Genomic DNA, 26186 nt, shown 5'->3' on the forward strand with positions numbered 1-26186 from the left:
TACGCTGATTTGGAAAGAGAGCCCAAACAAAGGGCCTTTTGAGGTAGGAAACTGGGCTTTGGCTGCAGCACAGAGCAATATGGGGTTGGAAAAGCGCCCCGGGGACTTGCAGAGAAGAAGGACTATGAGATCGATGGAGGAAGTATAAAGTTTCTCCATACAGTGAGGGTTTAGATTTCAAAACCCTCGAAAGTTAGTTTCAGAAGCTATCTTTCCTCTGTCAGCTTCACCAGCATGTCTATAAAATGTGGACTTGACAACGTTATATGTCTTTGAGCAGAAAAGGGAAATGATCCATGGAGGTACATACACATTACCATTCTAGTAAAGATGTCTGACCTGAAAGCCAGTGGTTTTCTTACAAGACCCAAAGCAACTGCTTTCATTAGTGCATTCATTCACCCACTTAATTATACATGTATCAATTGGCTACTATACGCCAGGTTGATATAGCTATGAAGTTAAAAGATACGATTCTACCAATTCTGATTCAGCTCAAAGAACTCAAAATCTAGTTGATCAAATCTGGAGGATTGAAATAAAGGAGACAAACTTTCTTTCTCTTGCTTTCTTTTCCTTTCCTTTCCTTTCTTTTCCTTTCCTTTCCTTTCTTTTCCTTTCTCTTTTGAGAAGAAGTCTCGCTTTGTCACCAGGCTGGAGTGCAGTGGCGTGACCTTGGCTCACTGCAGCCTCCGCCTCCCCGGGTTCAAGCGATTCTCCTGCCTCAGCCTCCCGAGTAGCTGGGATTACAGGTGCCTACCACCACGCCCAGCTAATTTTTGTATTTTTAGTAGAGACGGAGTTTCACCATGTTGGCCAGGATGGTCTTGATCTCTTGACCACGTGATCCGCCCACCTCAGCCTCCCAAAGTGTTGGGATTACAGGTATGAGCCACTGTGCCCAGCCTCTTTATTCTCTTTCCCTCCCTCCCTCCTTTCCTTCCTTCCTTCCTCTCTCTCTCTCTCTCTCCCCCCCTTTCTTTCTTTCTCTCTTTGCTCCCCTCCCCTCCTCTCCCCTCCCCTCCCCTCCGCTCTTTTTCTTTCTTCTCTCACTATGTTGGCCCATCTGGCCTCAAACTCTTGACCTCAAGCAATCTATCCACCTCAGCCTCCCAAAGTGCTGGGATTACAAGCGTGAGCCACTGCACCTGCCTGCCCAGGGACAGCCCTTCTTGATAAATACTTTACACTACATTCACCTATACTGACGCTCCCTGAACCACCCAGACCAGTTTTTAAATTCGGACTTTCCTGAAGTGAAACTTTTTGTTTTTCTTTTGAGACAGAGTCTCAAAAACCCAAGTCATTTTTGACACTAGCATAAAAATGTTGCTGTTTTTCTAAAGGTAAATTCATTTATCATTATTGATGCTTTAAACTATACCACCTAGGATTTGGAAAAGACAGGGAACATCACCCATAATCTACCACAAATACTATTGCCATCTTGGCATATTTCTTTTTACTCATGTTGATTTTCTTTCAGTTATTTAGGTGTATATACGTATGATCTTCTATGTTGCTAATAGTCTTCATAATTAAAATTGTTTTATCATTACTTGATCAAGGACCCTTTAACATCATTCAGAATTAAGTATTCCTGTATCTTTGTGTAATCTCACCTCTATATGTATCTCTGTGACCAAATTCCCTCATTTTATAGGGACACCAGTCATATGGGGTTAGCCTGCCCTAATGGCCTCATTTTAACTTGATTACCTCTATAAAGACCCTATCTCCAAATAAGTTTGTACTCTGAGGTGCTGGGGGTTACCATTTCAACATGAATTTGGTAGGAGAGGGCACAATTTACCTTTAAACTTAACTCTTCTCTCTACCCCTCAAATTATATGTGAGGAAATTGAAGCCCAAGCCAAGTAGTTTGATTTGAATTTAGGCGTAACTCTAAAATGGTACATTTTCATCACATCCTGTTTCCTACTCATGAATAGAAAATACTGTGAACCAAGGGGGAAAAAATGTCTTCCTTGATCTGAATTTGATTAGTGTGAGACTGTTTGATGGTTATTAACTGCTAAATTTAAGTAAGTTTGGCCAGTTGAAGCCTACATCATCATGTTATTTAAAAAGCAGGTTAGGCAAACCCACTAGACTTACCTAAAACTTTTTATTGAAATTAAAGTATGCGGCTCACACCTGTAATCCCCAGTGATTTGGGAGACTGAGGCAGGAGGTTTGCTTGAGCTTAGGAGTTTAAGATCAGCCTTGGCAACATAGTGAGACCTTGTTTCTACAAAAAATTAAAAAATTAGCCAAGCATGATGGCCCTTGTTAAGCATGTTTCACAAATTGTTTCATTCAGGGACACAGTGACCTAGAGGCTAACTGGCATGCCAATAAATCCCTGGTAATTGGACCACATTCCATAGTAAAAGTAGCCAGTATTGGATACTTATCATTGATTTTTCTCTTGTTACTTCATCTTGGGTTTTGGGGTGTTTTTTGTTGTCGTTGTTTGTTTTTGGTAGTTTTTTGTTTGTTTGTTTTTTTTTTTTTTTAGTGTTTGGCCTTCCTTCTCCTGCATAAGTGATTATGGCAAATTGCACACACACCCCAATAGGCACTAGGGAAGGCCAGAACCAGTATAACAATAACGAGCTAATGTAACCAGCCAGCCCATGGTCCTTATGGTGTCCATGTGCACAGGACAGATAAAAGCCCCTCGGGAAGTTGCTAATCAGGAGGGATTGGATGGGGCCAGTTCAGCTGCTTCCATGATGGAGGAGTGGAAATGGCAACAGCATTGGTTTCAGCCCTGAGATTGAAGCCTGTGAGTGGTGTTCCTTGGAATTGTGCAGGGCATGGTCACCTCTGTCCCTTTTCACTAAGTATCATTTGGCAAATTACAACTCCTTTTCTTAATTTCCTCACATGAATACAAAATAGCATTTGGACTGTGATCACCACATATACCCCATTGCTCCTAAGTCTGTGCTCTGTTCATTGTAGGTGCTTCATAAATATTTATTGGGAAAAAAATGAATGAAGGGAGAGTGAAAAATACTGTGGAACAGAGATAGGGATTGACTATGAGTGTGAAGTGAACTTGGGAAGTTCCAGGACACATTTTATTTAAACCAGTGTGGAGTGCTAAGAAACTCCCCAGTATTTTCCTTTAGCTGGAAATAATGGAACATTGAAAAGACATTGGTATCCTTAAAACTCTACATAGCCTGTTGCCCTTGCCTGCTTTAAAGGGAGGGAAATACTCTTATACAGAGACAAAGAGCTACCCTAGTCATCTTTCTTTATTCTGATGTATTTTGTAGAGAAGACCATGAATAATAACAATACTTTGCTTGGGATGAGTACACTTTATATATGGCACTGTATTTCTAAACTTCACAGTAACCCGTCAAGATTGGTTCTGGCCCGTTTTACAGATGCCCTAGAGAGGTTAGCAGCCTGCTTAATGTCACAGGACTAAAAAGAGGTAGATCTAAGCTCTAAGCTTTAAACACAAATCTATTTGGCCCCAAAGCCTGTGCTTTTTCTGCTATCCATATTCTCAATCACCCACTTGAGTCTCAAAAAAAAAGCCAAAGTGGGGGGAGAAAGCCAAAGGCTTGGCGACTTTCATAATACATGGTCAATATGTAAAATAAATAATGGATCTCTTTATGGGCCAAGACAGCGCTTGTCTCTTTCCTTCTTACGGAAGGCACACCATTCCATATTCATAAGAGTAACATTTACTGGCATTTTCTGTGTGCCAGGCATTGTATGAACCTTCTTTGCACACGCTATTTCATTCCTCCCACATCACTGTGAGAGGTTAATCGACTTGTTTTAGGTTAAAATTAGGACCCAAGTGTATCTGACGCCAAAATCCACATACACAGCTGTATATGTGCTACTGTTTGCCATTGTATGTCAGTTGCCAGCGGATAGATTGCCCTCCTCTTGCTATTTAGTTCGAATTTAGTCTTAGGTGTGGTTCTGAATATATGTGTTAAGATAACCTGAGGGAGTCTATGTAGGGAAACTCCAGCAATGAGTTTCAGAAAGGTGTTTAAAGGAAAGAGGCAACCAGTCCCAGATGCTCTTGGAGAGCAGGCAGTGTTTATTTGAGCTGTGCTGTCCAGGACCTGGTGTGGTATCATGGCTGTGAGAGGCCTTAATGCATCTTACTCAGGAAGGATGGGATGTGTCTCAAAGTGCAGAAGGCTTTTCCTTGGGAAGGTGGTTGGTCACACCTGGGTTAGCAAGAGCCAGCTAACTAAAGCTTCCATACCCCAGTTTATCTTCCACATGGCTGGCCAGCAGGGTGTGCTTTCTAAAACACAGCCTTGCCATGCCACTCCCTTCCCCACACATAGTCATATTTTGAGTCCCTGCTGGGATATCCAGGACTGTGGAGAGGATAGTTATTAAACCCTGGCCCTGCAGCTTGGAAATCAGTCTTGTTTGAAAGCCACACACGAATCATATTTTTAGGGCTGATTAGAGGTTATTTAGACCAGCATTTCTTAGAGAATGCTCTGAAGAACCCAAGTTCTTCTGGGTTGCACATCTCCCTGGTAAAACGTAACAGTAAACTCTGATGAAGGCCCTAGGGTGAAATGTCCATGTTGAATTTGCTTTGGGACATGACCAGCGAGTCCAGCCTCTTCTCTTTAATAGAGGCTCAGCGACGAAAAGGGACTTTCTTCTTTCACAGAAGAATCCAACCTCGAGCTCCTGACACCCCCAGCCCAGGACTTTTTCTGCTGCACAGAGGGCCTCTGCATTTTACTCCCCTCTTCCAGTTTTTGTCTTTAGGCAGTCCTGAGGCGCATATTTTCTCAGGCTTTTCTCCTCTTCTAAGATAGGCTGTTGAGGTTTGGCATCTGAAATCATCCTGTTTCTTTCTTAAAGTTGTCCCGGGAAAGATATTGGAAAGCTGAGTTCCCAACTAGGCTGATGAGAAAGGGAGAGGAGAACTGCAGGTTTGAGTCTTCACAGGGTCCCTGTAGAGGAAAGATCAATTTTTCTATGAGAACCAGGAGCTCTCTGAGGGCAGAAACCCTGTTTCACTCATCTCAGTATTTCCCACTCCTGGAACACAATAAGGTGCTCAGTAAACATTGTATATTCAGCGTGGTTTAAAATTGTGTTGACTTGGTATATGCATATATAAATTGCATGTTATGTAAATTATATATCAATTTTTTTAAAGCCCTTTTATTTAAAAATGAAACTTCAAAGTGTTAGAGTAGTGATTCCCAAATCACCTTGGGATAAAATCACTTGGAGGTCTTATTAAAAATCAGAATTCTCATGCCTTTCCCCTGAAATTCTGGTCAAGTAGGTCTAGGCAGGGCCTGGAATCAATCTATCTATCTTTCTTTCTCTCTCTTTTTTTTTTTTTTCTCATAAGTGCCTCTGATGGTGAATGGCTAAATCTGAAAATCACTGTCCAGAGGATAAACTTGTTCAATCCCCAATTTTACATTTAGGAGGCAGACATGAAAATATGCCTTAGCCTTCAGGTCTGGAACCTTAAAACAAACAAACAAAAACCGGTGTGCATAGGAATATAGAAAGAACATATCCGGAACAGTCAGCCAGTAATACCTTGTGTCAGATGCGAGGGGCTATGGAGAGAAATGATTTGCAAGCCTAATTAGACCTGCTCCCCAGTTCTCAAACCTGCAGCTCTAAGCCTTCTGCTAATTGGCAGTCCCTTAATAGATTAGGACTTGGCATCGGGTTTGCATGTTATTATAAACCACACACAGAAAAACCCAGTGGCTGAGGAACTCCTGCCAAACCCCGGCCTGGGTTTTGTGAGGCTTTTGAAGTGCACTGGTCTTTCAGTATTTTGTATAGTCAGTGCACTGAAAGGCATCAAACCATTTCTTTGGATGGGATTTGTGAAGGGCAAGTTTGTTGAATAATTAATTCCCCAAGACCCATTCTGTCATCTTGATGGACAAGTAGGAGCTCACATATGCCATTTGCTCTCAGCAGTACTTGGGGTATGATAGGAGAGATTGTTTCTCACGGATCCTGTCCTATTCCCAGGCATCTTCTCCTTCCCCTTCGTGCCTTGAGTGGGAAGGGGAGGAGGAAACATGCCTGTGCACCTGTTCCGAGGCAGGCTGCTTACCACGCCATCTCTTCTGCCATCCTCATGTCAGCCCTTCTAGACTGCAGGACCTGTCTTGAAGACAAGCAAACTAAGGTCCTGAGAATTCACTAATCAAGTGTCACACCACCATGACTTGGCAGAGGTGGAAGGGAGGGACTTGTATCTAGGTCTGCTAATTGCACACCACCACCAAACCCGGAAAGCCATTTTTGATTTCTCTGGTGTTCGGTTGATATGGGCTGTGAAATGGTTTTCTGCAGTTCACATTGTGTGCAGGGATACCTGTGTACATCTGTGGATAATATATATATATACTGTAAATGCTTCCCTCCCCCTCACATTAATATTATAGAGTTTCCATTTTGAGGTGAGGCTACCCACGACAGAGTGCAACATTGTGCAGTAGGACAGGGAGGGAGGGTGGAGAGCAGGGCTTTGCCAGAGCACGCAAAGGCCTATGGGTTCCCAAAGCCACAGTCAAGTATTCCTCAGGCCTTTGAACAATTCCGGGGGCCTTGCTCTCCCCTCTTGTCCTTTCAATTAGATTCCAGTTGGGGATTCTTCCACTTCTTTTCAAGGCCACTTCTACAAATGGGGAGCTGTTGTGGAAGCTGATATTTCCATGAAAACCTTCCATTTCTCAGGCAAACATACCAGGCAGCTCTCATGGCAATACCATGGTGAAGGGGAATAATGTTATTTGGCATTTCGCCCTTTAAAAAAGTGTATGTGTGGGGGTGGGTGGGAGGAGGAGGATGGGCAGAGAGAACAGTGGGGGCTTTGTAATTTACTGCAATAGAGGGGTCAGGTGGGCAGGGTTATGAGGGAAGGAGGGGCATAGAGAAGGCCTGAACCCCACTTGGGCTTCGCAACCCTCTTCCTCCCCTCTGCCTGATTCACACATTTTGAGAGGTTGTAAAGGGGAAGCTGGGGAGTTTTGATGTTTTGATTTGGAAGAGGGACTCTAGACATTCTGTCCCTCTGAGAGAAGCTGGCTCCTTGCTGCTTTGCAAGGATTAAGGGCCTGGCTTCCAGAACCATTGAAGAAACATCCCTGGAACTACCCTTTTCTCTCAACAGCTGAAAAATGCATTACCCAGCAGTGGCTTCCTGGAGCGTTCTGGCAAAAGAGCCTCCCTCTGGAACAATAGGGTTCCTATAGCAAACCACCTAGGAGTTGTTTACTGTAGCCAGTTCTCCCAGTGTATCCGAATGCCTTACATTTTGTTATTCCCATTCTGGTGGGGGAAGGGGCAGCGCCGCAGGAGCAACTGAGGATGGTCCCGGAGTACCTGGATTTCTGTTTACAGGAAGCAGCTGCCCAGTTTGTGAGTGGCTCTCCTCCTTAGCGCCAGTGAAAAGCACCTAAAGATAGAATATCTGGTGGCTTCACAGTTCCATGGAAAGTCAGCCAGACCCAGCGTCCTTTTCTGGCCTACTTCTCTGTGGCCTGATCACTGTTCTTCATTTCCAGTCTTTGTAAAATCAAGCTCATACTCCTTACCTGGAAAGGATCATTGGGCAGGATAAGGGAGGTGCAGCAATAAAGTGACCAGGAAAGTGTCTAGCGGTAGCTAATGTTAATCCCCACCTCTCTCTAACCCACCACCCATTTTTGCTGATGCCTACTACTTCGACAGAGCCAAGAGCTGCCAAACATTCGTTCAATTTTTATCTGAAGGTCTGCAGATTTTGGGGTGTTTTCTGGAGCTGTTCTTTATAAATGAGCATCTTTGAAGTCCAGAGGTCTCTGCTCAGCCAGTCTGCCTTCACAAACGTAAAAGAAAGTTGTGTGCTCCTCAGTTACCCTAGCTGGGGTAAAGGTAGGTGGTGAAGGCCCTTCATCATGTAAAGATGCCATGGAAATGAAACCTTCTTGCTTACAAAATACTCTGCACTCCTTAGATAAAGATGAAAATTCGTAAAATTAGTAAGGTCCACAAGACACCTGGGAAAACCACCCCATTCATTTTGCACATGAAGAAAATGAACCCCAGAGAGCAGACGAGGAAGTGTGATCCTGTGATCACACTGGTAGTTGGTTGGCAGAGCTAAGACTGATGGTGGTAATAACATTAAGTTATTACTGAATCCCAGACTTGCTTGTGCAGTCTTACTGATATCAGACATGTCTTCATTGAACCAATAACGTGTTGACTTACTTTCCCTGATCCAGCTTGGCCCACTTGAGGCTTCCATTACCCAGTAGGCAAAAAGAACGGCCACGCAGAGCAGGATGACTCCAGTGGAATTCAATTTGTTTCATTTTACAACAATCCTAGTGATGATTAAAGTAGACACCTTTTTTTCCCCAAGTAAGAAAATTCTTCTGGATTTAACAACATTAACATCTTTCACTGCCAGTTCGCTTCCTTTTTAGCAAGCATCTTTTCAGCATCTATTGTTTTAGGAACTAGACGGGCTCCCTCAAAGTACTTTTCTAATTTTTTTCCTTAGCATTAAAGGTTGGAAGAGCTGAACAAAGCAGCAGTTTTATCAGCTTCTTGGAAAGAAAACCTTCTCAGTTCTGGATTTTTTTTTTTTTTTTTTTTTTTTTTTTTTTTTGGTATAGCCTTAAATTGGCTATACCACTTGGCATTCAAATGACATGGCATTCAAATGACAACAAGGAGTATTTCAAATTCATTTACTGGATTAGTCAGTAAATAGGTATTGCATGCCAGCTGGTCATGTGCTGAGGGCGTCCTCAGTGCTCTCACTTTAGTAATGCCGCTGTGGAAGTTCTTGTCACATTCCTGGTGGGTGGTTGTTCCCAGAGCACGCATCTTTAGGGGGGCAGAGACCACATCTTATTAACTTCTGTAGCTCATAATTCTCCCAGTGAGGAGTTTCCCCCTTCAAAGGAGAAATTTTCTCCCTCATTTTCCTGCCACCCATTGCCATTTGGAAAACTCAGTGGGCCGTGGAGAAGCCTTAGATCTCTGGGAAAAGAAGTCTGAGTTGTACTTCAATTGGGTATTTTGTAATGCCGTTTACTCCCTGGATACTTCTAAAACGAAAATGTAGCCTGTAAGGACAGCACATAGAGAGGAAATCAACTACAAATTAAAAAGTGATTAGTGAGTGTTTAGGCAGAAGGTCAAAGGGATTAGTTTGGACTTCAAACTTTTCAGCTTTCAAGGTTTGTATTCAGTTACAAAATTACATCCCTGAATTATTTGTGCAGGTGGCAGCTGTCAGATTTGAAGAAAGTTTCTGTGTTTTACAAAAGGAACATTGACAGGACCGGGAATGGGGAGTGTGCTCCCAGGGTGAGGGTTGTCCTATCCACAGCACCCTGGAACGGCTCCAGTCTTGCTCAATGCAAGTGACAGTCCTCGTCTGAGCTGACACAGCCCTGTCCAGGTTACCCCAACCACCTTAGTGAGGAAACCAGTCAAGCCAGTTGATTGGCATCATGTAAACAGCTTGATAGTAGATTTTCAGGACCGGGAAGGAAGATAACTCATCTTTGTTAAATTTACCTGCCTTCTGATATTTCATCCTCACAGCTTTTCAAAGTGGATATTGGCATCCTTTTTTTATAGTTGAGGCTCAGAGAAATGAGGCAATTTGCTGGAGATCACATAGAGCGTCAGTGGCAAAACTGGTTTTCAAACCCAGGGCTGAGTTGCTTTCTTGAGATCTTTGCTCTTCCTTACTTGGAGCTTTCTTTAGGGCAGAAATTCCCAAGAGGATCCCAGCAAATGGGGTAGGGGTGTGCTGAAATGGATCCCTTCGCCCTTGGGCAGCTGGGCCGGGTAGGGCATGGCAGCTGAATCACTGAGCAGCAGTCTGCTCAGCTTGCCTAGGAGTGTCCTATAGAGTATTTTCTAATATTATCATTATGTGGAAAAGGCTGGAAACTGAAGGTAAGTGTCTTATTCTTAGCCATCCGGCCTAACCACCCATCTGAGACTTGAAGCTGGTTAGGTTCCCTGTAAATAATTCCTCATGGAATTGTCTACTCTTTATTAGGGTATGGGATGTTGTGCTGTTTTGGGGGATTGCATTAAAAAACAGGATTTGGGATGTGGGAGACATTAGGTTAAAATTTAGAAAGTAGGGAGAAAACGATCCACAAGTCCTAGAGTGTATTTGGTAGGGAGCCAGGTCTTCCAGATTTTGGTTTGTTTCCTATACATTTATTCAATACACATTTGTTGAACTCCCACTATATGCCAGGAATCTTTCCTTGTTTCAGGGACACAGAGATGAATAACATAAACCCTTTTCTGAGGATCTTAGCTAGTGCAGGAGATCTTTGGGACAGGAATAATTACAATGTTAGACAGTGGGAGCCCTCAACATTCCCATCAATTAAATGAAAATAAATGACATTAAGATCTCTTACAGTTTTAAACTTTCATCAGGATATTACTGATATGTGCCTAACTCCATTTTAGTAAGATTTATGATGCCAACAAATATCGGATGGGCTTTAATTTTTAACTCCCTTCTCACCTTGCTTTTATTTTTTATTTGTTAGAATTAGTGGGCTTCTATCAGAAGATTGTTTTTGTTTTGATTTTAGATAGCTATTGCTTTTAAAAACACAACTCTCCGATATTCCCATTTAGTATCACATAGAGAGCTATAAGTTGGGTCCACTGTATCTTCTGAAGGGTAACCATGCAATTTATTAAGATAAGCTGTTTACCTGACCAGTAAGGTAGGTGTTCATTTTGACCTAACCACCAGCCTCATGGAATCAACTTGCTAAGGGCTTTCTAGTTCAGCAAGACTTTGTTTCAAATCCCTGTTCATTTTACTGTATGACCTTCGGCAAGTTACTTAGCTTCTAAGCCTCGGTTTCCCCATAACTAAAATGCAAAAATGAACTGCCTTGCCCTGACTTGACATGGTCTTTGGGTTTATAGTTGAAAACATAGATAGGAGGCTCACTCTTGGTTAAGATTAAGACATACACATAAATCCATACACACACATAACCATATACACATGTCTAATGTGGCCATTACTTACTATGGGAGATGGTACGGAATCAAGAGTTATTTTCTGTTTTCATAGGTTTATCCAAGAGTCATTAACCAAGGACTCTTACTCTCTACAGCAAGGATAAAGTCAAATGTTTACAAAGCCAGGCAATTAAACATGAATGACTAAAGTAGACCAGGTATAAGAAAATTGACAGCACAAGCTCAATGAGAATGGCAACCCACAGGCAGCCTGCGTGTCAGGGAGACAGTGAGGAGTGGGTGGCTCCTGGAGGATGTGTATATGTTGCATGCAGGAAGGCAGCCGCTGTTATTACTGCCTGCATTACCACACACTTTAGAGCTGGTTTAAGAAGCTGGGAATCTGGATGTTATCTGCCTGTTATTAAATGTTAACAACTAATTTAAAACATTTTAAACCCTGGGTGGGACAAACGGAACATCTCTACAGGCCAGATTTGGCCGTGGGCTGCCAGCTTGTGACCTTTGACCTAGATCATGGGCCATGTAGCTCGGTGGTGTACCTGGAGTGCCCGTGGATTGCTCACCAGGGTGATTTTGTTCTTGCAAGGCCTCCCATAATGCTCACCTCTTCGCTTTTGGCACTGCATCTGGCTCCAGTCTTGCCTTTTGACTATCTCGGACTTTGGCTATCCCTGGTGTCTGATGTCCTGCCAATCCACAGGTTGTTTATTCTGCCACGTGGATGGGGTGTTTTGTGTACATCTGGGTAGCATGGCTTGGGTGGGAGTGCACATGCTGAAGAATGAATGTTTAACTGCTGGAAAAATAAAAATAAATGTATTTTTCTCAGCCTTATAGACTTGCCTCCCATACAGCCTCATGTGATCTTTTGAGAATATATGGCAGGGTTCCCACTGTGATATTTCTTCCCTATGTCAGGGTGCTGGCTCTTGCTAACCACTGTTGAAGCCCCATTTGTCTACCCAAGAAGTCCCTGGAATTATAGGACTTCATGAGCATGCTTTTCCCTGGAGATTAGATTGCGTATGGGAAGTGGCTGGTGGACCCATGGCTACTTGCATGAGTTTCAGACAGAAATCTGGTCACATTTTACCCGCATGTAAAAGCTTTTGGTGGCTCCCTGTCACATATAAGAGCAAGAACTAACATATTTTATAAACTACATCTTAGTCCTCCTAATCAACTCTTTACATTGGGAATTAATGTGCCAAGTCTTATTGTACAGTGATAAAAATAAAGTTCACAGAGTTAAGGTCATACCGCAAGCATGTCAGTTGATAGGAATGGAATATGAAATCTTGTCTGCCTGACTCCAAAGATCATGATTAAATTGGAAAAAATAAAGAAGCAATTAATGCTGTTAGAGTGGGTTACATGGCTAAGTAAATCCTTTGTGGGTGAGATATTTAAGTCTTGAAGGATAAATAGGAGTTGTTTTAATTCAGATGTTAAAGACATTACTTCATGGAGTTGTTAGGAAGATCAAATGTGATGGTTTATGTAAGAACTCAGAAATACTTTGCATGGATGGAACTATTGCTGTGTCTTAACTCTGGGCAGCCATGTTGCAAATGAACACCTTTGGGTCATAAGGGAAGCTTATGAGGCAGAGAGAGAGTGGCTGGATCTGTATGGTTCTATCTTAACATCTAAAGAGGAGCCTTGGTTTCTGCCCTTGTCCAAGGCCAACATACACTTTCAAGAGTTTCGTAGCTGACTTTCTAGGTTGCTAATATGTGCATAGACATAGTTCATGTGTACTTAGCAATAAAGGCTAACTGGTCCCATCTCTGAATGAATTCTAGAGCCAGACCGTTCTATTACATATCTTGTTTATGCCTCTTCTCCTCAGAGTGGATACTGAAACAAATTACAATCTCTCTGACCTTCGATCTTTTGTCTATATCCTAATAATTAATTTAGAAAATTGTTTTGAGAATTAATTGATGTATCCAAAGCTCCTGGCACATAGTAGGTGCCCAATAAATATATACTTACTGTCATCCTTATTTAAAGAGGGATCAAAAAGAAGGAGGTCTTGGGAAGTGACTCAGCTTTACCTGGGATAAAAGGATTATGAGTCCTGTTTGCTCTGGTAGTTGTGTTTCACTAGAAATAAAACACCTCATTTGTGAAATATATAATGATGACAAAAAGAGGTTTGGAGCTCTTTCAGTTAAAGATATGAACCATGAGTTGCTGGTCAGTTTGTTTTATTTGCAGATGAATGTAGCAACCCTTTAAAAATCCAACTGAAAGGGCCAAAACAGCCAGAGCTGGGGGTTTTAAGGAGGCTGATGTTAATTATTTTTACAAACAAAATGTTTTCACTGTAAGCACTTTCAAATAAGAAAGGACACCCAAAGTTCTTTTCAACACCCATGGTTAAACTAAAACAGGTTTCTCTTTGTCATGGAAGCTGAGACTTTCAGAAGGCAGGGAACTCAAAAGGACTGCAGTATTTTACTCACCTTTGTTTTCCCCAGCACCTAACACGGTACCCAGTACTTAGGAAAGAGCCATACTTGTGTGTTGAGTTGGACTAAAGACCTTGATTTGGGGTCAGGAAACCCGAGCACTAGGACTAGATCTGCCACTGGTTTCTTCATTTCTACCACGTAGTTGCTTTTGGTTCCAACAGTCTTCTTTTTGTGGAGAAAGGGCCTGAACTTTCCAGTACTGAAGAATGAGCAATTGCCAAGGAAGACCTCCAGACCCAGAATATTGCGTGTTCACACCAGCCAACAGCAAGTGTTTTTCATGGCAGCCTGTTTCAAAGGTAGAAAAATGCCTTCATAGTAAACTTAGTTTTGTCTCATCTGGATTGTGTCCAGTCTAAAAATCTGGACAAATATCGTAAACCAAAGAAAGTTTGCACACTTCTAAGACCAGTAGCAATTAATTACTTTAAAAAGAAGCCCTGTCACTTACAAGCAATGTAAATATTTGTATTTTGAACCTCTAAGTAATAGTTGTGTTGACCATTCTGGCCTTAAGTGATTTAAAAAAATCAGTGAGTGATATTTTAACAGGGAATATGTTTATAAAGAAAGGGAGGGTCAGGTCATAGAGTAAGAAAATATGAGCCAAAAGACAGACAGATGTGGGTTCGAAACCCAGTGACCAATTTACTCACTTGGGGGACCTTGTACCAGTTATGAAACTTCTGGCCTCAGTTTTCTGTTGAGTATAAATGAAAATAATAACCCACAACATTTCATAGCTATTGTGGATATTAAGTTAATTAATTCCTCAACTCTAAACTCCTTCAAGGTCCAGGGTCTCCAGTCTATATTTTGAATAGCTGGTCCAAATTGGGACCATTGCTAGCTCTGCCTTTTAGGTGGACTGATGAACATTTCTGATCCTCAGTTTTTCCATTTGTAAGATGGGTAGAACAGTGCCTACTCACAACTCTATACTGTAGGTAAGATGTACAGAGTTCTTTTTTTTTTTTTTTTTTTTTGAGACAAGGTCTGGCTCTGTCACTCAGGCTGGAGTGCAGTGGCACAATCTTGGCTTACTGCAACCTCCGCCTTCTGGGCTTAGGTTATCCTCTTACCTCCTGAGTAGCTGGGACTACAGGCAGGTACCACCACACTCAGCTAAGTTTTGTATTTTTGGTAGAGATGGAGTTTCATCATGTTGCCAAGGCTGGTCTCGAACTTATGAGCTCAAGCAATGCAACTGCCTCAGCCTCCCGAAGGGCTAGGATTACAGAAATGAGCCACCGCAGCTGGCCTTGTCACAGAGTTCTAATAGCTGCCCGATTTGAGTAATTATGCTATACCAGATGCCTACTTTTGTGCAACCAGTATTATTTTGTGGGTAGATGTGTAGGCTTTCTGCAGATGTTAGTTTAATTATTATTCTCGCAGATCCTGGACTTCATGTATTTTATAATGACTATAGATTGTTTCGAGTGGAAAAATTGAACAACTCTGGAAAAGGACATGAAGGACTTGGTATGTAGGAGACATGAAAGTGCCTTCCTGGTGCTCTGATTTTGATCAGGCAAAAATGCAAAGATTCCTTCCTCACTCTTCCCCTCATTCTCTTCTTAGCCTCACCAAGGGCTTTCTGAAAAGCACTTTGTGAGAAGGAGGCTGTGTTTAATTTTGTGCAAAGGTGAACTGTGGCTGCAGGGAGCAGGGCTTTGGGGCCAGGTCACTTGGGTAACGCTTCCCACATGAGTTTATCAATGGGTGGGCCTCAAAACTTAGTCTGTGTTTTTTTACACTCCACCCCCAAACCACCCAACCTGCCCCAGTGTTAGTTTTTCAAAGCCAGAGAAGTTTCAAAGGTCTGAACCCAACACAGGGGCCTTTCTTCATGCTTTGATTTTATGCCCACTAAGTGTTTGTCAGTGAGTTCATATTTCACCTCCTCTGCAACCTACACATCCCAAGAAATCCCCAGAGGTATAAGAAGTTAATTGATCCTTGATTAAAGGAAGGAGAAATGCTTGAGTCTGGGTCTCAGTCTGCACTCACTAGATATTTTTGTTTTGTTTTTTATTTTTGGTCATGCTTTGCAAAAATTTTGTAATGCACCTTTTATTACAAATAAATGTAAATTCCAGGCTATTGCCTTCAGAGTTTGATGAAATTAGTTACCTAACACATGTGTGATACACAGTGAAAGTTCAGTGAACTTGAGCCAGTGCCATTCCCTTGATTGTTCTGAACAGTGCCTTTTCCATGAGAGGCCATGAGATTTGCTGAGCTTCAGTTAATTTACTAATACTTATAGGTGCTTCCTTCTCTGAAGAGTGACTCACTTTATAGAAAGCACCCAAAATCAAGAGTCAGATCATTTGAAACCTGTTCAGCTCCATAACTTACTTGCAGAGTGACTGGTAAGTCACTTTAATCTCTTTGAACCTTAGGGTGGCTTAATGTATTAGTTTTTATGACTGTTTATCCTATTAGCCTTTGGACCACTTGAAGGTTGGAACTTAGCCTCTTTCATTTCATTGGCCCAGTCAATGCCTAGACCATGATAGGCAGCCAGGTCTGTCAGTCTACAATAGTTTATGTGGGGACCCTCAAGACAGTTTGGGCACATAATAACTGTTTAGTAAATGTTACCTATTATTATTCTCTGTGCTGTTTTCCCCTTTCTTTCCTTCATTCCCTTCATCTCTTCTAGCTCTATAGCAAACTTTAAAATTGTATTTGTTTAATACCATCAGTTTTGTAACTGGCAGTATTGAAATCCCTAAACTGCACTGATTTTTTGTGTGTGTGTGATTGTACTTAGCCTGTGGACTCTAGAAACCCCTCCTACTATATAAGAGTTAACTGAAGTCTCCCACCCTCTGTTGGACACCTTGAAAGACTCTAGTAAAATGGTCTTTGTGTCCTTTGTACTCTATGCATATGTCAGTCATCACACTAGAAATAATTCAGTGTTCTTGCTTTTTTGACTGTCTTACAACACTGTGAACTCCTCCAGGGCAGGTACTATGATGTATTCACTTCCAGAATTCCAGTGTCTAGCACTGGGAAATTTCTCGAAGTGAAGTGATAAGGGACTATAGTGATTGGTAATAAAGATGGTGACGGTATTGGAAATAAAGATCATTGGAGAAGAACAGCCTCTTCTCTGTGTCCTGGAAGGGCAAGGCACAGTGTTATATCTCTTAAGGACTAGTTGCCTAGTTGGGGGGATGTTTATGCTTTTCCCATCAACTGAAGGAAATCTGTGGTTACTCTCTCTTCCTGGATCAAAATCAAGATTTGACTGGCATCACCCTCAATAATACCACAAGTTTATAGGGGAGACAAAAAAAAACCAAAAACCATTGGGTTTTGTAAATGCCATCTCCATGCCTTTCAAGAAAATAAACAGAACATATTCAGCTCCAACTTCTTGTCTGTTTGTGGTCTTCATCCACATAATCAGAACTGGAAACCCTCCCCAAGCCATAGGCAAAGAAAGAGGAAAAAGTATTTGGACTGTTCTCAGTTTAAAAGTGGGCAAAGGACTGACCAGATTTTCTTCCCTTGCCTTCTCTGTGAGGCTTTCTTCCCCTGCCTTCTCTGTGAGGCTTTCTTCCCTTCTCTTTTTAACATTCATTGAGTGTCCTCAGTGTGCCCCGGACTCTATGCTGACATTACTCAGTGCTATTGCCTTGACTTTCTTCTCAACTGATTTTGATGATATGTGTCTTCCCCTACTGGATTGTAAGCTTCTTGAGGGCAGGGTCTGGGTCATCTTTGTATTCCTTGTAACTTAATATATGTAGTTAAGACTCAATAAATATTTGTTGAATGAATGAATGAATGAATGGATGCTTTAATTTTTATATAATCCCAACCATGCTAAAGTTAGATTTCATTCTTCCCATTAAACAGATGAGAAAGGGAGTTTTGGAGACGTGAAATAACTTAAGTAGTAGGGAGCAGAGTCGAGATCATTAACCCAGTTCTGTCTAACTCCAAAACTCTTTTATATGTGTTTTATTGTCCATAGAAACATATGCTTTACAGGCCTATCATGTGAACACTATTAAATATAGAAGCTGGAGGCCTAAGAGTGGAGTGCAAATGTAGGGAACTTGGGGTCTGTTCCCTTCCTGAGTTTATTAGCAACACTTTGGCTCCTAGGCACCAGAGCGACTGCAGCTCAACTTTTAAATCTCAATATGTGGAACTTTAAAAGCAGACTATTAATAATATCATACTGCTGGCTTCTCAGCTACTTTTCATAGCCAACTGGGTTGCATTTCAAAATGTTTAGGCAGTGGCACGAAGATGGTTCGGCACCATATGGTATCTCTCCCCGGCCCCTAAACCCTAAAGATCATTTCTAAGCCAGAACATTTATCCACTGCCTTTCCCTGCCCCCTCTCCTCCATTGCAGAGACAAAGTTTTAAAACCTAATGGCTATTGCCTGTCAGGGCCCCTCTGTGTTTACTTTGAGAAGGTCAGGCACAATACTGTGGTGTGTTGCTGTTCTTTCTTTTCAAAGCACCAGTATGAATTTGATAAAGTAAATTGTTGTTCTAGCAGGAAGCAGTTAGGGGTCACAAAATAAATAGCCATAGAATTCAAATAAATCCAAAGAATAAAACCAAATAAATCCATGTGTTTATGCACAGTGATACATAAATACACTTTTTAGAAAGTGAGCATTTTTATCACTGCCGGTCTGAACCAAAGTAATTGAAAAATTGTGGAGTTCATGGTACTTTTTTTTTTTTAGAGGTGGTCTGGGACTTTAACCAACATGACATGAATTTAATTCTTTTTGAAAAACATGAAAAATGGGATTTTATCTTTTAAACAACTGTTTATGTTGGGATTTTTCAGCTAATGAAATTCACATTTGGATGAAATCAATTTGCAAAGTTAAATTAGGGATTTCAGCATTTGGAGGTGGACTAAGAGATCCTGAATGAGCTCAATATTCTCTCGGAGTCTCTGTTCCCTCCACTTGAAGGTGGGTGATAGTGCTTAAATAATACTTAAATGCAAAAATGGATATAAAGAACCCAACACATTGTGAGTGTGCATTCAATAGTGGCTGTATTCGCCACTGTTTTGTTTTGTTTTTTACAGTCCAGAAGTCTTTTATTTATTTTATTTTTTTAACACCTACTATACCATGAATTCATAGGGAATATGTTCCAGCAGCAGGCTTCTTCCCATTGGTTCTCACAAAGTGTGCTTCTCTCGGTAGAGCAGGCTGGCGCTTCAGTTGAACTCTTTGGCTTCTTTCTTTTTCTGATCATTTTCCTTCATGTTTTTTAGGAAGTGCTTGGAGTGCTTAATGTGCTCAGTAGGCACATTAATTCTCTTGGCAATAATCTTGCCCTTAACTTGTTTGTTTACAACAATGCCAACGGCATGCTAGGGAACGCTGCAGACTCTTCTAGTTTAGCCATGGTAACACTTGTGGGGCATTCTTTTTAGAACAGTACCCATTCCCTTAGATGTCTACAACATCGCCTTTATCACAGATTTTCATATACATGGCCAAAGAAACAACTCCATATTTTCTAAAAGGCCTAGAGAACATCTGTTGGGTGCCTTTCCTCTTTCCCTTTGTGTTCGTCATTTTGGTGAATTACTGGAAGATGGCAGTTCTGGCTGAAAGGCCACCGTGTTTCTGGTAGTCTTCCCTAGTTTCAAGATTTGTAAAAGAGCTAGTCATTTTACTTTGCGAAGTGTCACTGGAGCTTGGTATTGCAGTTAGGTAGTTTGGGAGGAAGAGGTATTTTGGTCTAAGAGAACAGCATGAATCCACAGTCTGTGTGTACTGGTTTCTTGGAGGCTTACTGAAGAGGAGCAGCAGAGCATGAAGCTGGAGAGATGTCCAGGTCATGGCAACTCCTAAAGTCATACTTAGAGGCTTTATTTCACCCTGTGTCATGGGGCGCCGTTGAAGAGGCTTTAGCAAGGCTTTGACATGCTCATGGTCCAAGCCCTTCAGGAAGCAAACTGGTGGCTATCTGTAGAAGGGAAAGGGGGCCGTGAGCCTGATTAGGAGGCTCTTGTAGCATCCAAACGAGAGTTATCATGGGCCTTTGCTTTTTGAGTCAGGGTTTTGAGGGACTTTTCTTGGCAGGTGATGGAATCCATTTGTCATGACCTTTGAGAGAATAGTCTGAACTGGTCACTGATAACCAGCAGCAGCTGCAAGAGCCACTTGGTGCTCCTGGGTGCCCTGGGCCCTCTATCCAGGTCTGCAGGCAGCAGGGCCAAGCTCAGCTCTGCTCACTCTTATTGGTAGTTCTTTGAACAGTGAAAGAAAAGCCTGGGAAAATGGCATTCATGAAGCAGCTACTTTGTGCCAGGCACTGTGCTAGAGGTTGTGTGTGCATTGATCTCCTTTAGTCATCACCACAACTCATTTTACTGTGGGAAAAAACTGGGACTCAGGGAAATGGAGTGGGAACTAGAGGTCAAATCACTTAAGAAGTGGTGGATCTGGGGTTCACATCCAGATTTTTTGACTCCAAGGCCTTCACTACCCCAGGCAGCACAGTCTTAGTGAACTTCTCAAAGGGGAAGTGGTTGAGAGCTAAGAAATGAATGCACTTGGAGGCATAAATCATTAGATTCGGGGCTATATTAGTAAATGTTACGATTTGGGCTTTAATTTTAGCAGGGTATCGTAGAACTGTGGGAAAAGCCCTGCTCTGGCTCCTTCACTGCCTACCTCCAAGCTCTTGGGGAAGAGAAGAGGATAATGCCTCTCTCCTCATAGGGGTGTGGAAAGGAGGAACGGCGATGTGCATAGCAAAAGCTCTCTCTAGGCTGTAGATCTCTACAAATGGAAGGAAAGATTAGCACTCTCAGTGATATTTAGGATGGTCTTTGCTTGAGGTTCCTCTTTGGCACTGATGTTTTCCCCTTCCTTTTTTTTTCTCTCCTGGTATATGCTGTGGTTCCACCTGGACCAGCGGGCCTCCCCTTCCTTATCATCGAGACAAGCACCATCAAGCCTTACCACCGAGGGTTTTACTGCAATGATGAGAGCATCAAGTACCCACTGAAAACTGGTGAGACAATAAATGACGCTGTGCTCTGCGCCGTGGGGATCGTCATTGCCATCCTCGCGGTAAGTGTCCAGACTCTGCTGTGGTGGATCCTGTCTGACTTCTCCCTGTGTTGTCATATTACAGAATGTCTGAGCCAACAGAGATTTATACCAAGTAGAAGCCAACTTTCTCTGGCCTGTATTTAGCCAAGAAGCAAGGTAGTTAATCCTAAGAACAGTAAATGTAAAATAAGTGCTATCACCCCCATTATACAGATGTGAGAGTTAAGACATACTCAAAGTCTACAGCTACAGAAAATTTGGGTTCAGCCTGTGCCCGGCTGATTTCAAAGAGACTTACAGTTCAGGAAGGCTAACCTGTCCAAATGAACTGCTCAAGGGGATAGGCAGTTAGCTTATCTTGCCTACTCTGGATCAAATGTAAGCTGCTGATGTTACGGGTACCACATTTCATGTAGTTTTCTTTTGACTTGCCTACTCTGGAGGTTGGTTGTAAACTTTGAGACCCCTCTTTGTTTTTTAATAACATCATAAACCAGGCACACAATCAACAGCTTGAATTTGGGGAGGGGGAAGGGAGGCTAGTAGAATTCTTTCCAGCCTTTAAAAGAAAAACAGTTCGTTTGGCAACTGTAGTAGTTTCTTAAAGGTGGACTAAGGATCTTTGTGTTCAAAAACTGAAAAATGAAAGGTCTAGTTTTCCCATGTGCTCCAAATTGACAGTTGTGGGTTTCAGTTTCTAGGAAGAATGGCTTTCCCTGAAAAAGGTGTTTGTCAGGGAAGGCAAATAATTGCACAGTATCATGTACTGAGGTTTGAACAGGTGTTTTTGAAAGTTAGAGGATCAGTTAATTGAACACTTCAAAGGAGCCCACTATACCCAAGAGTGTGGTGAGATAAGAAAAGCACAGGGACAGGAATGTCACATGCTCGTCACTCTCTGTGGCATTATTCCCAGCTTGCCTAGTGGGCTGCTCCCAGGCACAGGGCAGTGGAAAGAGACACTCCTCAGAGCCTCTCCTAGCTATGTGAATTAGGTGGATCTTTGATTTCTTTAACCCTCAATTTCCTCATCTGTAAAACGAGATTGCTGTTTGGATTCCCTCAAGGGGATCGCTGTAAGAATCAAATGAATGCCATAAGACCTGGAATTGCACTTTGCAGCAGTGGGCTCACTGGAACATTCAGAGTCTTTTAGTTGGGAATGGTTCTGGTTTTCTCACCAGGCCCCAGGATGGGCAAAGGAAAATGCTAAAGTAACTTCTTTAGAGTTCACGTGTCTCCTCCCATCTTTCCTTCCCCCAAGCAGAGCTTCAGGTCAGCAGCTCTTTGCTTGCTGCTTGCCAAGGCCTGTCCCTTTCTCCTTAAGGGATGTCACCTTTTCTTAGAAAAAATGTGCTTTTGAGAGCTTCACTGTGGCTTGCCCTTTCCTTGTTTCATGTTGATATTTTAATTACGATGTTTCCTGACCTCCCAGGTTTTCTTGAAACAGTCATGTGCTGTGGCCTTGTTATACAATGAGCAACAGCATTGCTTCCCCAACCCATACAATGGCAGCAAAATGGATTAGATAGTGCTTTCCTATAGTTCCAGAGAAACATAAGCCAAGAAATTACTGCAATAATTGTTATCGCTTGTCCAGTGCAACTGTATATGGGAGATACACTTGAACAATGTGGATGCATTTCACCCTTGAAGAAACCCCAAGAGCTAGGTATTCTTGTGGTTTTCAGTTTAGCACAGGGTTAAAGGCACATGCCCTGGTTCAGACCTGAACCCATCTGCTGTGGACCATGTGGCAAATTACCTTTATGGCGCCCTGCCTCAGAAATACATCTGTTACGTGGAGATACTATGTCTACTTACTAAGGTTTTGAGAATTAAATGAGCTAATGTATATAAAGTAATTCAGTGCTTGGCACATACGGTATGCCCAGTAAATGTTAACTATTTTTATTCTAAATGAGTAAACAGAGTCAAAAAATGGTGAAGTGACAGCCAAACATTATATCTGGCAAAAATATAGTAAGGAGGCCGGGCATGGTGGCTCAAGCCTGTAATCCCAGCACTTTGGGAGGCCGAGACGGGTGGATCACAAGGTCAGATAGAGACCATCCTGGCTAACACGGTGAAACCCCGTCTCTACTAAAAAAATACAAAAAACTAGCCTGGCGTGGTGGTGGGTGCCTGTAGCCCCAGCTACTTGGGAGGCTGAGGCAGGAGAATGGCGTGAACCCGGGAGGCGGAGCTTGCAGTGAGCTGAGATCCGGCCACTGCACTCCAGCCTGGGCGACAGAGCGAGACTCCGTCTAAAAAAAAAAAAACAGTAAGGAAAGGAACCCCAGCCTTAGCTACACATCCCCCACTCTTTTCTTACAGTGATTTAATTAGAACCCAGGTCTCTTGACTCTCACTCCTCTTTGCAATTTGGATGGTGTCCACAACAAAGGAATGGAATGGCAGTGGAGGAGACCAGTGTGGTTTAGAGATGCAAATCATCAGGCGTTATGGAGAAAGCAAACACCTTTCAATGGCAGGAGATATGGAAAAACCTAGTCATGTTGACCTCTTTTTCAGATGTATCTCAGATTCTGGAATTATAGCATAATAGGAATTCCTTCCAAATCCACAAAGCAATGGTTCCTATCCCTGCCTTGCAAAGGCTTAATGACTCTAGCAGCAGTAAGACTAGGAGCAAACAGTAAAATATCATCTCCTATCTCTCAGTTTTGTCTTGCACTGTATTACAAAGAGCATCATGGGCAAAGATTTAAAATGGGAAGAAATGCTAAGTATTCATTTTAAATATACATGGGCTCAGTGCTTGCCTCGCTCAGACCCTAAAAGGGGTTTATACAGAGTCTTAATATCTAATAATTGATGTATGGTTGAGTCATAGATGAATCCCCTCTCTCCCTAGCCATAAAAATGCTACCCCACTTGAATCTGACTTCTGTAATAATATTCCTAACTAGAGAAAAAGTCAAACTTAGGCATCATCTGACTTAGGTTCATGTCCCAACTTCCGTGCTTACTCGTTCTGTGACTTACCCTTCAACCTCAGGAGAGCCATTGAACCCCTTGGAGCTATACTTTGCTTCTCTATAAATTGGTCACAATAGTTCACCAATGCTATAGGCTTGTTTTGGTTGTCAAATCATGTGATATTATGTGTGTGATAAGTGAGAATCATCCTTCATATTTCTGTAGTGTTGTACAGTTTACAGCATGGCTTTTATGTGCACACTCTTCTTTGCACCTGGTAGTAATCCTGGGAGGTTGATTCTTACAGCTAAGTCAACCGGGGCTCAAGGATATTAATTGAGTCTCTCATAACTAAGTAGTGGCATGGCCAGACCAGGAGTCCTCTGATTCCTGCTGCTGTCTTCTGCAGCCTACCCTCCTTCCACAAGTACTTATCAAGTGCCTATGATGTGTCAGGTGCTGGGGACACAGTGGTGAACCTCAGCCCAACCAGCTGCATGTTGTCTCTGGTCATGAAACTCAGCAGCCACCCCACCTCGAACAGCAAATAACACCTTTAATACATACTGTCATAGGCCGAGCGCAGTGGCTCATGCCTATAATCCCAGCACTCTGGGAGACCAAGGTAGGTGGATCACTTGAAGTCAGGAGTCTGAGACCAGTCTGGTCAACATGGTGAAACTCGGTCTCTACTAAAAGTTTCAAAATTAGCTGGGCTTCATGGCACGTGCCTGTAGTTCCAGCTGCTTGGGAAGCTGAGGCAGGAGAATCGCTTGAATCCAGGAGGTGGATGTTGCAGTGAGCGGAGATCGTGCCACTGCACTCCAGCTTGGGTGACAGGGCAAGACTCCGTATCAAAAAAAAAAAAAAAAAAAAAAGCTACATAATAGGTTGCTGGAAGACAGGGGCCAGGCCTTTTCCTCTGGGCACATGGTAGGTACTTAATAAACACCAGGCAGACATTTCTCCAGGAAGCATTCCTTAGCTGTCTCCTCTCCTACCTTCCAAAGGTCACAGAGAACCCTGGGCTTACCTCTGTGGCTGCAGTCACTGTGCTGATTCTCATGTCTGTTTACTTGTCTATTTCTTGGCTATCCTGTTAGCTGCATGGGGGAGCAACACATCTGATTTGATTTGGTATTGCTAGTGTAAGACATAGACCTTGGTGCTCAATATATGCTTGTGAAAAATCACTGAAGAAGTCATAAACGGGGGGCAGAAAATCAAAAGCATTAGGTCAAAAGATATCAGAGGATTCACGGAGCAGGGAAAAATGTCCTGTTTTCTTCCTTAAAATCTCAACTATGCTCCAGGAGGCACACGGGAACACACTCTGTACCACATGCAGATTTCTTGCTGGAGAGACAAGAAGAAGAGCTTAGTACCTGCAAGACTTGTTTATTCAGTATCAGGCTTCAGTTTGCCCACATCTGGACTTCATTAGTTCCTCCCCACCCCTCCATCTCCCTTTATCTGCAAGAGCCCTGCCAAGAAAACAAGGTTCCCCAACATTGCCTCCTCATTAAAGACCAGTCGAATTTTCAACTCTGAAAAATGTGCAGTTGTGCTGGCCCAGTGGTGCGTTAGTGGGAGACCCAGTCCCCCAGTTTACAATCCTCTACATCTGTGCAATTACCAAGACCACCAACAGAGAGAGGCCACATTAATCCTTCAACTGTGTTGTCCCCTGATCAGATGGCTACGGAGTTCTTCTGAGACCTTATTATCTCTGGGGGAACAGTGGGAGGGGGCATCTATTTGTGATTTAACGAACCCAGGCATGGAGATTGCACTAAATTTTCATTTGTTCCCTTTCTCCACCACCCGCACTCACTCTCATGTCCTGGAAGAAGTGAGAACAGCAGCAATTCTTCCTTAGTTAGGTACAGCTCTTAGGGATTCATGACTATTTGAAAAACTAATACAAAGGTGATGATATTGTCCATTTGAAGTGATAATGCTTAGGAGGCCGAGAAATACTTTCTGTGAGGGGCAGTGTGTGTTGGGGATGGGGTGGAGAATCAGATAACATTTATGAGCTATTTAATGGACCGGAAACTCATGTCTTATCTTAAATCCTCTTCAACAGCTGTGTGAGGTTGCTATTATTTACCGCATTTGACAAATGAGGGAGGACACTGAGGCTTATAAGGGTGAAGTGACTAGCCTGAGGTTACTCTGCTTAGTGAATGGGGGAACACGAATTAAAACCTAAGTCTGGCTTTCAAGCCTAAGTGCTTTAACAGATGCTAATGACGGCCCACTCTGGTCAGTGCTAAGTAGAGTGCTCTTTATTTAGTTAGCTATAAAAGCTTTTAGTTACTGGGCTTGGAGAGCTAAATGTATGGAGGAAGATAAAACATCTAGAACACTGGGCAGATGACTGCCTAAGATTGACAGTGTGCATCAGTGGTTTGAAGAGATGGTGATCACCTGTTGTGTGTAGGTAGGTACAGGGTGATACCTCCCTTATAACAAGCAGCTTTGTGATAGGCACCTTGGCCTATAAGCTGATGTGTAAAATACAAATCTTGCCTTTGGATCTTACAGTTTAAAGGGAATTCAAGGCAAGTACAAGACTGACTATAGGATTAGACCCTCAAGGAAAGGAAATAAATAGTCTGAAAATAAGAAGAGAGTCAGGGCAGTGCAT

General features: G+C 42.5%; 1 protein-coding gene across 1 annotated transcript in view; it reads left to right on the plus strand.

The window, feature by feature from the left end:
* The window catches only part of PLPP3 (phospholipid phosphatase 3), an 84343-nt gene that overhangs the window by 20996 nt on the left and 37161 nt on the right, over nt 1-26186 (plus strand). Inside the window, exon 2 of the mRNA XM_015140445.3 lies at nt 20451-20608. Within this exon, the coding sequence (XP_014995931.1) occupies nt 20451-20608 (158 nt within the window). The remainder of the gene's footprint in view (nt 1-20450; nt 20609-26186) is intronic.

The sequence above is a fragment of the Macaca mulatta genome, chromosome 1 (assembly GCF_049350105.2).
Source record: "Macaca mulatta isolate MMU2019108-1 chromosome 1, T2T-MMU8v2.0, whole genome shotgun sequence".
NCBI lineage: Eukaryota > Metazoa > Chordata > Mammalia > Primates > Cercopithecidae > Macaca > Macaca mulatta.